Source organism: Ranitomeya imitator, chromosome 7 (assembly GCF_032444005.1).
Source record: "Ranitomeya imitator isolate aRanImi1 chromosome 7, aRanImi1.pri, whole genome shotgun sequence".
Classification (NCBI taxonomy): Eukaryota; Metazoa; Chordata; class Amphibia; order Anura; family Dendrobatidae; genus Ranitomeya; species Ranitomeya imitator.
The window spans coordinates 122429196-122441605 of record NC_091288.1 but is presented as its reverse complement, the minus strand read 5'-3'; the positions used below and the strand labels follow the sequence as shown (position 1 = coordinate 122441605).

The 12410-nt window shown below is 44.6% G+C and overlaps 1 protein-coding gene across 1 annotated transcript in view; it reads left to right on the top strand.

The window, feature by feature from the left end:
• COL5A2 (collagen type V alpha 2 chain) overlaps nt 1-11953 on the top strand; it is a 525281-nt gene extending 513328 nt beyond the window's left edge. Inside the window, exon 54 of the mRNA XM_069733787.1 lies at nt 10655-11953. Within this exon, the coding sequence (XP_069589888.1) occupies nt 10655-10801 (147 nt within the window). The 3' untranslated portion in view covers nt 10802-11953. The remainder of the gene's footprint in view (nt 1-10654) is intronic.
• Nucleotides 11954-12410: the final 457 nt, after the last annotated feature.

Sequence of the window (12410 nt, the reverse complement as noted above, 5' to 3'; positions counted from 1 at the left end):
GGCCTTTTTTGGGGCATTGCGTGTTGGCGAGTTGGTTTCACCTAGTAAGAACGTTGTGGGAGGTTTGTTGGCTCGCGATGTGTTTATATCGGTAGGAAGGGTTGAGCTGTGGTTGCGGCGGTCTAAGTCTGATCAGGAAGGTAGGGGTAGTAGGATCGTGTTAGGTGCGGTGCCGGGGTCGGTTATGTGCCCGGTTACCTGTTTGTCAAAATTTTGGGATTTGCGGCCCAGTCGCGAGCGGTCGTTATTATGTCATGTTGATGGTTCATTGCTGTCTCGGTATTAGTTTACGGTGGTTTTTAGGAAGGCGATCGGGTTGCTGGGTTTGGATGGGGGCAGTTTTGCTCCTCACTCTTTCAGGATTGGGGCAGCAACGGAAGCAGCGTTAGGGGGACTTGGGGTTCCGGCAATTCAGCGCATTGGCAGGTGGCGTTCTGATAGATATCGGGGTTATGTGCGCCCGTGAATCAAGGTGCGCTTGTATAGGTGGGGCGGATTGGCCGGTGGTTTTTGGATGTTGATTTGAGTTCTGTTTTGTGTTTTTTCAGGTTCCTCGCCTTTGTTGATATGGATCTTCGGCCATTCGTATGTCTATTGGGGAGCGCAGCGTGCTGACGTGCGGAACGAAGGGCGGCAATTGGGCTTTGATCGCGAGGTGGCGGTAATTCGTTGGTTGGGTGTTAGGGGGTTGGTTTGGCATAGAGTGTTAAAGGAAATTAATGATGGCGTCAGGCTTGACAGGGTTCCTGACATTCTAGTTTTGCACGTCGGGGGGAATGATTTGGGGGCCCGACCCTTTCAGGATTTGATAAAGGACATTAAGCAGGATTGCCTTCGTTTGTGGGTCATGAACCCCGGCTTGACCATTGTTTGGTCAGAAATTGTGCCGCGGAAAAGGTGGAGGAACATGAGGTCGTTGGACAAGTTGAACAAAGCTCGGATAAAGGTCAATCGGGCGGTATCCGGGTTCGTGGCTAGGAACGGTGGCGTGGCAGTGCGGCATTTTGAACTTGAAAAAGGGGAGGGGGTTTTTTGGTTGGCGGATGGGGTACATTTGAACGCGGTTGGAATGGACTTTTGGGCCCTTGCTATTCAGGAGGGCATTGAACGGGCCATATTTTTTCGGAGTGGTGGGGTCTCGGGCCTTTGAGGTTTCAAAGGGCCTTTCGTTGTGGCGGCTGGGGGGAGTCCTGGGAGTTGGTAAAAATTGGGTTTTGGGGGATCCATCTTGGCATATGGCTCCTCTGTTTTAGTGTTGGTATCTTTTGAATCTGGTGAATGGTGGTTGGGGAGTTCCGGCAGGGGTGGCCGGATCTCCTGGGATTTTTTACCGTGAACAGTGAACCCTCGTTTGGGTTTTTGGTGCTCCCGAGCCAGGGTTTTGATCAGCTGGGAGTAAAGTTGGTGTTATGTATGTTCGCGGTATGGGTTGTCAATCACCAGATTCTTGGGGCTCCAAGGACTCCTTCTAGCCTTTAAAATGTTATTATTTACAATGTATTTATTGTTATATGTTTAATAAAAAGGCTACTGTGGCCTATATCATTCCAAAAGAATTACGGTGGTTGTGTTTTTATTGTGGGGCTGGAATGGTAGCGGGGGAGGCCACGGGTGGGGATAGAGGGGTGGAGGAGTTTTACTTTAAAGGACTACTCCGTCGACAATACCAGGGTCAAGAAAAGGCCGGAGCAAGCCGTACCCCTCCCCCCACGGCGTAGGCGGAGGCCTGCATGACAATGGGGGGGAGAGGGGTAGGAAATAGGTTAATGAGGGGGGAGGGAGTTTCAGGCCCGGGGGTTTGTGGGATTTTGGGAGGTAACGGTCACTTCCCGCTCTTTTGTGGACCCGAGCAGTCCCGCCCTCCCGCCCTCCCGCCCTTATTGCTGTTTTTTTTTTTTTGTAAAGGGGGTCGTTTTTAGATTTGTTCATTTTATGGCGAGGTAATTTTTTTTTTTCTTTCGGGTCATTGTGGCCTTGGCGGCTGGGGGGAGTCCTGGGAGTTGGTAAAAATTGGGTTTGGGGGATCCATCTTGGCATATGGCTCCTCTGTTTTAGTGTTGGTATCTTTTGAATCTGGTGAATGGTGGTTGGGGAGTTCCGGCAGGGGTGGCCGGATCTCCTGGGATTTTTTACCGTGAACAGTGAACCCTCGTTTGGGTTTTTGGTGCTCCCGAGCCAGGGTTTTGATCGGCTGGGAGTAAAGTTGGTGTTATGTATGTTGCCGGTATGGGTTGTCAATCACCAGATTCTTGGGGCTCCAAGGACTCCTTCTAGCCTTTAAAATGTTATTATTTACAATGTATTTATTGTTATATGTTTAATAAAAAGGCTACTGTGGCCTATATCATTCCAAAAGAATTACGGTGGTTGTGTTTTTATTGTGGGGCTGGAATGGTAGCGGGGGAGGCCACGGGTGGGGATAGAGGGGTGGAGGAGTTTTACTTTAAAGGACTACTCCGTCGACAATACCAGGGTCATGCACCAAAACTCAGGCCCAGTGTATTACACTACACAATGTAAGTGGCAGAACGTGGCTGGAAGATGTATAACAAACTAACAGAACTGTGACGTAGATCCACTTAGTGGCAATTTAAATCTCCCTTATTTGGGGGGGGGGGACTGCAACAAAACTCAGGCCCAGTGTATTACACTCCACAATGTAAGTGGCAGAATGTGGCTGGAAGATGTACGACAAACTAACAGAACTGTGACGTAGATCCACTTAGTGCCAATTTAAATCTCCCTTTTTTGGGGGGGAGACTGCAACAAAACTCAGGCGTAGTGTATTACATAAGTGGCAGAACGTGGCTGGAAGATATATAAAAAAATACAAGGGCTGTAGTACAATTTCAATCTCCCTACAATGATCTCAGGACAAGTATGGCAGCAATAAATAGGACTGCTGCACACAAAAGTGTGGACAAATAAACAAGAGAACTGTGCAGAAATGAGCAACAGGATTTTTGCTTTTAAAAAAGCAGTTGGTTTGCACAGCGGCGTACAAACAGCAATGCAGCTATCAGAGAGCCTTATAAGGCAGCCTAATAAGCTACAGCGCTGATGCACAAAAATATAAACTCCACTATCCCTGCAAAGAAAAGGTGGTAATGGATAGTGGAAATCGCTACAGCACAAGCAGTTTCGGGGTTAATCTTCCCTCCCTAACTATATCCCTTCTTCTGATGCAGCTGCAGCAACCTCTCCCTATGTTAAGATTGGCAGAAGTAAGATGGCGGTCGGCGTGCACGCCCCTTTATAGCCCCTGTGACGCCGCAGAAAGCAAGCCAATCACTGTCATGCCCTTCTCTAAGATGGTGGGGACCGAGACCTATGTCATCATGCTGCCAGCACTTTGCGTCCTCCTTCATTGGATGAGAAATGGCGCTGAAAACATCATACGAAATGCGACTTTGGCGCGCTGATCGCCAACCTCATGGCCAATCCCACACTAGGATCGGGTCGGGTTTCACGAAACCCGACTTTGCCGAAAGTCAGCGATTTTTCAATTTGTCCGATCCGTTTCGCTCAACCCTAATGCCAACAGCTGTTGTCTTCTAGTCAAGCTGCTTGCTTATTGTACTGTATCCCATCCCAGCCTTGTGCAGGTCTACAATTGTGTCACTGGTGTCCTTAGACAGCTCTTTGTTCTTGGCAATGGTGAAGAGGTTGAAATGTGATTGGGTGTGTGGACAGCTATCTTTTTATAGGTAACGTGTTTAAACAGGTGCAATTAATACAGGTAATGAGTGTAGAGATGGAGGGCTTCATAAAGAACTACTAACAGGTCTGTGTGAGCCAGAATCCTTTCTGGTTATTAGGTGATCAAATACTTATTTCATGCAATAAAATGCAATTTAATTATTTTAAAATCATACAATGTGATTTTCTAGTTTTTATTTTTAAATTCTGTCTCCCACAGTTGAAGTGTGCCTACGATAAAAATTACAGACCACTCCATTCTTTGTTGGTGGGAAAACTTGTAAAATCGCAGTGAATCAAAAACTTATTTCCAAAACTGTGTATCATAAACTATATTAAACCTGTATAAAACCTCACAGAACAACGTCTATGTAAAATATAAAAGATCTTAATATTATGACTTTACATGTGTACTGTATGTGTCTGATATGTGAGTCGTGTGTTGCTGCATGTGTCTGACATGTGAGCAGTGTATGCTCCATGTCTCTGATATGTGAGCAGTGTGTTGTTACATGAGCCTGATATGTGAGCCGTGTTGCTGCATGTGTCTGATATGAGAGCCGTGTGTTGCTGCATGTGTCTGATATGTGAGCCGTGTGTTGCTGCATGTGTCTGTTATGTGAGCTGTGTGTTGCTGCATGTGTCTGATATGTGAGCCGTGTGTTGCTGCATGTGTCTGATATGTGAGCCGTGTGTTGCTGCATGTGTCTGATATGGGAGTCGTGTGTTGCTGCATGTGTCTCTTATGTGAGCCGTGTGTGCTGCATGTGTCTGATATGTGAGCTGTGTGTTGCTGCATGTGTCTGATATGTGAGCTGTGTGTTGCTGCATGTGTCTGATATGTGAGCTGTGTGTTGCTGCCTGTGTCTGATATGTGAGCCGTGTGTTGCTGCATGTGTCTGATATGTGAGCCGTGTGTTGCTGCATGTGTCTGATATGTGAGCAATGTGTTGCTGCATGTGTCCGATATGTGAGCCGTGTGTTGCTGCATGTGTCTGATATGTGAGCCTTGTGTTGCTGCATGTGTCTGATGATGTGTGAGCCGTGTGTTGCTGCATGTGTCTGATATGTGAGCCGTGTGTTGCTGCATGTGTCTGATATGTGAGCTGTGTGTTGCTGCATGTGTCTGATATGTGAGCAATGTGTTGCTGCATGTGTCTGTTATATGAGCCGTGTGTGCTTCTTGTGCCTAATATGTGAGCCGTGTGTTTCTGCATGTGTCTTATATGTGAGCCGTGTGTTGCTGCATGTGTCTTATATGTGAGCCGTGGGTTGCTGCATGTGTCTGATATGTGAGCTCTGTGTTGCTGCATGTGTCTGATATGAGAGCCGTGTGTTGCTTCTTGTGTCTGATATGTGAGCCGTGTGTTGCTGCATGTGTCTGATATGGGAGCTATGTTTTGCTGCATGTGTCTGATGATGTGTGAGCCATGTGTTGCTGCATGTGTCTGCTATGGGTGCTATGTGTTGCTGCATGTGTCTGATGATGTGTGAGCCGTGTGTTGCTGCATGTGTGTGATATGGGAGCTATGTGTTGCTGCATGTGTCTGATATGTTAGCAATGTGTTGCTGCATGTGTCTGTTATGTGAGCTGTGTGTTGCTGCATGTGTCTGATATGTGAGCCGTGTTGCTGCATGTGTCTGATATGGGAGCTATGTGTTGCTGCATGTGTCTGATATGTGAGCCGTGTGTTGCTGCATGTGTCTGATATGTTAGCAATGTGTTGCTGCATGTGTCTGTTATGTGAGCTTTGTGTTGCTGCATGTGTCTGATATGTGAGCCGTGTGTTGCTGCATGTGTCTGATATGTGAGCTATGTGTTGCTGCATGTGTCTGATATGTTAGCAATGTGTTGCTGCATGTGTCTGATATGTGAGCCGTGTGTTGTTGCAAGTGTTTGATATGTGATCTGTGTGTTTCTGCATGTGTCTGATATGTGAGCCGTGTGTTGCTGCATGTGTCTGATATGTGAGCTGTGTGATGCTGCATGTGTCTGATATGTGAGCCGTGTGTTGCTGCATGTGTCTGATATGTGAGCTGTATGTTGCTGCATGTGTCTGATATGTGAGCCGTGTGTTGCTGCATGTGTCTGATATGTTAGCAATGTGTTGCTGCATGTGTCTGTTATGTGAGCTTTGTGTTGCTGCATGTGTCTGATATGTGAGCCGTGTTTTTCTGCATGTGTCTGATATGGGAGCTATGTGTTGCTGCATGTGTCTGATATGTGAGCCGTGTGTTGCTGCATGTGTCTGATATGTGAGCTGTGTGTTGCTGCATGTGTCTGATATGTGAGCTGTGTGTTGCTGCATGTGTCTGATATGGGAGCTATGTGTTGCTGCATGTGTCTGATATGTGAGCAGTGTGTTGCTGCATGTGTCTGATATGTGAGCCGTGTGTTGCTGCATGTGTCCGATATGTGAGCCGTGTGTTGCTGCATGTGTCTGATATGTGTGCCTTGTGTTGCTGCATGTGGCTGATATGTGAGCCGTGTGTTGCTGCATGTGTCTGACATGTGAGCTGTGTGTTGCTGCATGTGTCTAATATGTGAGCAATGTGTTGCTGCATGTGTCTGTTATATGAGCCGTGTGTGCTTCTTGTGTCTAATATGTGAGCCGTGAGTTTCTGCAAGTGTCTTATATGTGAGCCATGTGTTCCTGCATGTGTCTTATATGTGAGCCGTGTGTTGCTGCGTGTGTCTGATATGTGAGCTGTGTGTTGCTGCATGTGTCTGATATGTGAGCCGTGTGTTGCTTCTTGTGTCTGATATGTGAGCCGTGTGTTGCTGCATGTGTCTGATATGTGAGCCGTGTGTTGCTTCTTGTGTCTGATATGTGAGCCGTGTGTTGCTGCATGTGTCTGATATGGGAGCTATGTTTTGCTGCATGTGTCTGATGATGTGTGAGCCATGTGTTGCTGCATGTGTCTGCTATGGGTGCTATGTGTTGCTGCATGTGTCTGATGATGTGTGAGCCGTGTGTTGCTGCATGTGTGTGATATGGGAGCTATGTGTTGCTGCATGTGTCTGATATGTTAGCAATGTGTTGCTGCATGTGTCTGTTATGTGAGCTGTGTGTTGCTGCATGTGTCTGATATGTGAGCCGTGTTGCTGCATGTGTCTGATATGGGAGCTATGTGTTGCTGCATGTGTCTGATATGTGAGCCGTGTGTTGCTGCATGTGTCTGATATGTTAGCAATGTGTTGCTGCATGTGTCTGTTATGTGAGCTTTGTGTTGCTGCATGTGTCTGATATGTGAGCCGTGTGTTGCTGCATGTGTCTGATATGTGAGCTATGTGTTGCTGCATGTGTCTGATATGTTAGCAATGTGTTGCTGCATGTGTCTGATATGTGAGCCGTGTGTTTTTGCAAGTGTTTGATATGTGAGCTGTGTGTTTCTGCATGTGTCTGATATGTGAGCCGTGTGTTGCTGCATGTGTCTGATATGTGAGCTGTGTGATGCTGCATGTGTCTGATATGTGAGCCGTGTGTTACTGCATGTGTCTGATATGTGAGCTGTATGTTGCTGCATGTGTCTGATATGTGAACTGTGTGTTGCTGCATGTGTCTGATATGTGAGCCATGTGTTGCTGCATGTGTCTGATATGTGAGCTGTGTGATGCTGCATGTGTCTGATATGTGAGCCGTGTGTTGCTGCATGTGTCTGATATGTGAGCTGTATGTTGCTGCATGTGTCTGATATGTGAACTGTGTGTTGCTGCATGTGTCTGATATGTGAGCCATGTGTTGCTGCATGTGTCTGATATGTGAGCCTTGTGTTGCTGCATGTGTCTGATATGTGAGCCGTGTGTTGCTGCATGTGTCCGATATGTGAGCCGTGTGTTGCTGCATGTGTCTGATATGTGAGCCTTGTGTTGCTGCATGTGTCTGATGATGTGAGCCGTGTGTTGCTGCATGTGTCTGATATGTGAGCTGTGTGTTGCTGCATGTGTCTGATGATGTGTGAGTCGTGTGTTGCTGCATGTGTCTGATATGTGAGCTGTGTGTTGCTGCATGTGTCTGATATGTGAGCCGTGTGTTGCTGCATGTGTCTGATATGTGAGCTGTGTGTTGCTGCATGTGTCTGATGATGTGTGAGTCGTGTGTTGCTGCATGTGTCTGATATGTGAGCTGTGTGTTGCTGCATGTGTCTGATATGTGAGCCGTGTGTTGCTGCATGTGTCTGATATGTGAGCCGTGTGTTGCTGCATGTGTCTGACATGTGAGCTGTGTGTTGCTGCATGTGTCTGTTATATGAGCCGTGTGTGTTTCTTGTGTCTAATATGTGAGCCGTGAGTTTCTGCATGTGTCTTATATGTGAGCCATGTGTTCCTGCATGTGTCTTATATGTGAGCCGTGTGTTGCTGCATGTGTCTGATATGTGAGCCGTGTGTTGCTTCTTGTGTCTAATATGTGAGCCGTGAGTTTCTGCATGTGTCTTATATGTGAGCCATGTGTTCCTGCATGTGTCTTATATGTGAGCTGTGTGTTGCTGCATGTGTCTGATATGTGAGCCGTGTGTTGCTTCTTGTGTCTGATATGTGAGCCGTGTGTTGCTGCATGTGTCTGATATGTGAGCTGTGTGTTGCTGCATGTGTCTAATATGTGAGCCATGTGTTGCTGCATGTGTCTGATATGTGAGCCGTGTGTTGCTGCATGTGTCTGATATGTGAGCCGTGTGTTGCTGCATGTGTCTGATATGTGAGCCGTGTGTTGCTGCATGTGTCTGATATGTGAGCTGTGTGTTGCTGCATGTGTCTGATATGTGAGCTGTGTGTTGCTGCATGTGTCTGATATGTGAGCCGTGTGTTGCTGCATGTGTCTGATATGTGAGCCGTGTGTTGCTGCATGTGTCTGATATGGGAGCTATGTGTTGCTGCATGTGTCTGATGATATGTGAACTGTGTGTTGCTGCATGTGTCCGATATGTGAGCTGTGTGTTGCTGCATGTGTCTGATATGTGAGCCGTGTGTTGCTCCATGTGTCTGATATGGGAGCTCTGTGTTGCTGCATGTGTCTGATGATGTGTGAGCCGTGTGTTGCTGCATGTGTCTGATATGTGAGCCGTGTGTTGCTGCATGTGTCTGATATGTGAGCTATGTGATGCTGCATGTGTCTGTTATGTGAGCTGTGTGTTGCTGCATGTGTCTGATATGGGAGCTATGTGTTGCTGCATGTGTCTGATATGTGAGCCGTGTGTTGCTGAATGTGTCTGATATGTAAGCTATGTGTTGCTGCATGTGTCTGATGATATGTGAACTGTGTGTTGCTGCATGTGTCTGATATGGGAGCTGTGTGCTGCTGCATGTGTCTGATATGGGAGCTGTGTGTTGCTGCATGTGTCTGATGATATGTGAGTCGTGTGTTGCTGCATGTGTCTGATATGTGAGCTGTGTGTTGCTGCATGTGTCTGATATGTGAGCCGTGTGTTGCTGCATGTGTCTGATATGTGAGCCGTGTGTTGCTGCATGTGTCTGATATGTGAGCTGTGTGTTGCTGCATGTGTCTGATATGTGAGCCGTGTGTTGCTGCATGTGTCTGATATGTGAGCTGTGTGTTGCTGCATGTGTCTGATGATGTGTGAGTCGTGTGTTGCTGCATGTGTCTGATATGTGAGCTGTGTGTTGCTGCATGTGTCTGATATGTGAGCTGTGTGTTGCTGCATGTGTCTGATATGTGAGCTGTGTGTTGCTGCATGTGTCTGATGATATGTGAGCCGTGTGTTGCTGCATGTGTCTGATGATATGTGAGCCGTGTGTTGCTGCATGTGTCTGATATGTGAGCCGTGTGTTGCTGCATGTGTCTGATGATATGTGAGCCGTGTGTTGCTGCATGTGTCTGATGATATGTGAGCCGTGTGTTGCTGCATATGTCTGATGATATGTGAGCCGTGTGTTGCTGCATGTTCCTAATGATGTGTGAGCCGTGTGTTGGTGCATGTGTCTGATGATATGTGAGCCGTGTGTTGCTGCATGTGTCTGATATGTGAGCCGTGTGTTGCTGCATGTGTCTGATGATATGTGAGCCGTGTGTTGCTGCATGTTCCTAATGATGTGTGAGCCGTGTGTTGGTGCATGTGTCTGATATGTGAGCCGTGTTTTGCTGCATGTGTCTGATATGTGAGCCGTGTTTTGCTGCATGTGTCTGATGATGTGTGAGCCGTGTGTTGCTGCATGTGTCTGATGATGTGTGAGCCGTGTGTTGCTGCATGTGTCTGATATGTGAGCCATGTGTTGCTGCATGTGTCTGATATGTGAGCCGTGTGTTGCTGCATGTGTCTGATATGTGAGCCATGTGTTGCTGCATGTGTCTGATATGTGAGCTGTGTGTTGCTGCATGTGTCTGATGATATGTGAGCCGTGTGTTGCTGCATGTGTCTGATATGTGAGCCATGTGTTGCTGCATGTGTCTGATATGTGAGCCGTGTGTTGCTGCATGTTCCTAATGATGTGTGAGCCGTGTGTTGGTGCATGTGTCTGATGATATGTTAGCATTGTGCACTGTATGTGTTAAAAGAAAAAAATTTATCATAACTACAAGATTATCTTGCTTTTCACACTGAGAGCATTACTGTATGTGTGTGATATATGAGTAGTGTGTGCGCTAAATGCATCTACTGTGTAAGCGCTGTGTTCTGTATATGTCCAATATGTGAGGGGTGAATGTGAAGAATGTCTAATGTTAAACTCTGTGTGTATAGTGTGCATCTGATAGCTGTGTGCTGTTTGTTTAATATTTTAGCATTGTTTACCGTATGCATCATATTTATGAGCAACATTTTTTCTGTTTTTTCATAAAGAAACCTGAAAAAAACCTTTGTATATCTTCCATTAAACTAATTGCCACAGTAGGGCTGCAGGGTTCTGTAAAGCCCCCTAGAAATCTAATGGTGCCCTTTTTTTGTCTATATTTCTTACCTTTTTATTAGGAGACAGATTCATCTCTGTTTTTCTTTTCAGAAGCGCAGTGGAAATATCGGTAGAGCCGTGTTTGAGTACAAGACCCAAAATGTGAAACGTTTACCCATTATTGACATTGCTCCCGTGGACGTTGGAGGTGCAGACCAAGAGTTTGGAGTTGACATTGGGCCAGTCTGCTTTTTATAAATTACACCAACAAACAAACTAAGAACTTAAAGTGACTGAAGTTATCCTGAGACTCTTGAAAACTCTAGCTGGCTGTGCACCAGCACTGCATATACAGTTGTCAATTATTTTCCACTTTTATAAACTACTTGGCCTTTCTTCAAAATATTTATTTTCCATTCTTAAGCCAGCTTAAGAGCAGAAAGATAATAAATGGATCAATGTTGTTATAGTGTTCACTATGTTTGATATCCATTAAATAAATTAGCCAAATTAAGAAATGTAGCTGCAAAATATTCAGGGTTTTCCTTTCTATGCAGGATGCAAAGGTTTGATAGAATTGACATTTTTCCAATATGATGGACTTTTGTTTTACAACATTTTGGGATTAATTCATCAAGCTTTCTAAATTTGCTGTGATTAACTTTACATTCTGACATAAATTAACATTACTAATACTTAGCAGTATTAAAATAAATTAATTTATGTTCACTAGTTCTTCAATATTGGGCTTTGGTTACTGCTTAAAGCTTTGTGCTTATATTTACTGCACATGTATACAGATTACATAGGGCCGAGAAATATGACATTGATTTCAGACTGCCACAGAAATGTATCCATAACTATCTGCAATGGTGTATTAATACTTTGCAGTAAATGCTGTAGCTACAAAGCTTGATGATTTTCCCATTTTGATTTAATTTTCAGTGATTATTACTTTGCAGATCATTTTTAAGAATTTGTATTTGTTCTTTGTTGTACTGCAAAGAGTCAAACCTCTAAAAATATTTATTTACAAGGTATAAAGACAATATGTTTTTTTTTCAAGTCTTAATAATGTCAGTAGTGTGCTACAAACTGCGTTGCTATCAAGGGTCAGTTACTGTTCAGGGAATTACATTGTATGTAGAGAACTGTTATGTACAGCATATGATCAAATTCTTATTTTTACCCATGGATTGTCACGTACAAAAGGATTCAAAGTTTCTTAGCATAAGCTACCTCATCTCTAGATGCTGGGATGCACATAGTATACATAAGTTGTATTTCTTGTTCGATATTAAAAGGTGCTATGCTTTTGTTGTTGTTCAGAGATTGGAGAGAGTCAGTAAACTTGTTTGATGGTGCTAAAATTCCTTTTGTAAAATCCTGAATAAATAAAATTTAACAGCTGCCCATAAATATTATTTGACATGTGGGCTTAGTGCGCTTTTTAATACTTACCGAATCCAAAGGAAGTCTCCAATAGCTACACAAGCTTGCATTAAAAAAAAAAAATATACCATTAGCTCTATCAGTGTATTTTTGCAAAGCTTTTACTTACATCTCGTATGTTGCTATGTGAGGAATTGAAAATTAATAAGAAAAGAAAATATACATTCCACAATTTATTAAACTGTAGAAATAGTTTGGTGTTACTTTTATTATGGTAAATATGAGGTAGGTATTGATCATTTCTCTTATTAAGTGGGAATAAGTATATAGGATATACAACAGGTAAAAATAAAAGTTTTATTGAGCGCTGAAAATTCAGACAGGGAAGAACAGAGCAGCATCAGCTCCAAGGTAAATGCTTAAATAAAGCAACTTCATAGCAATTGGCGCATAGTATTGATTCACAATCAGAATA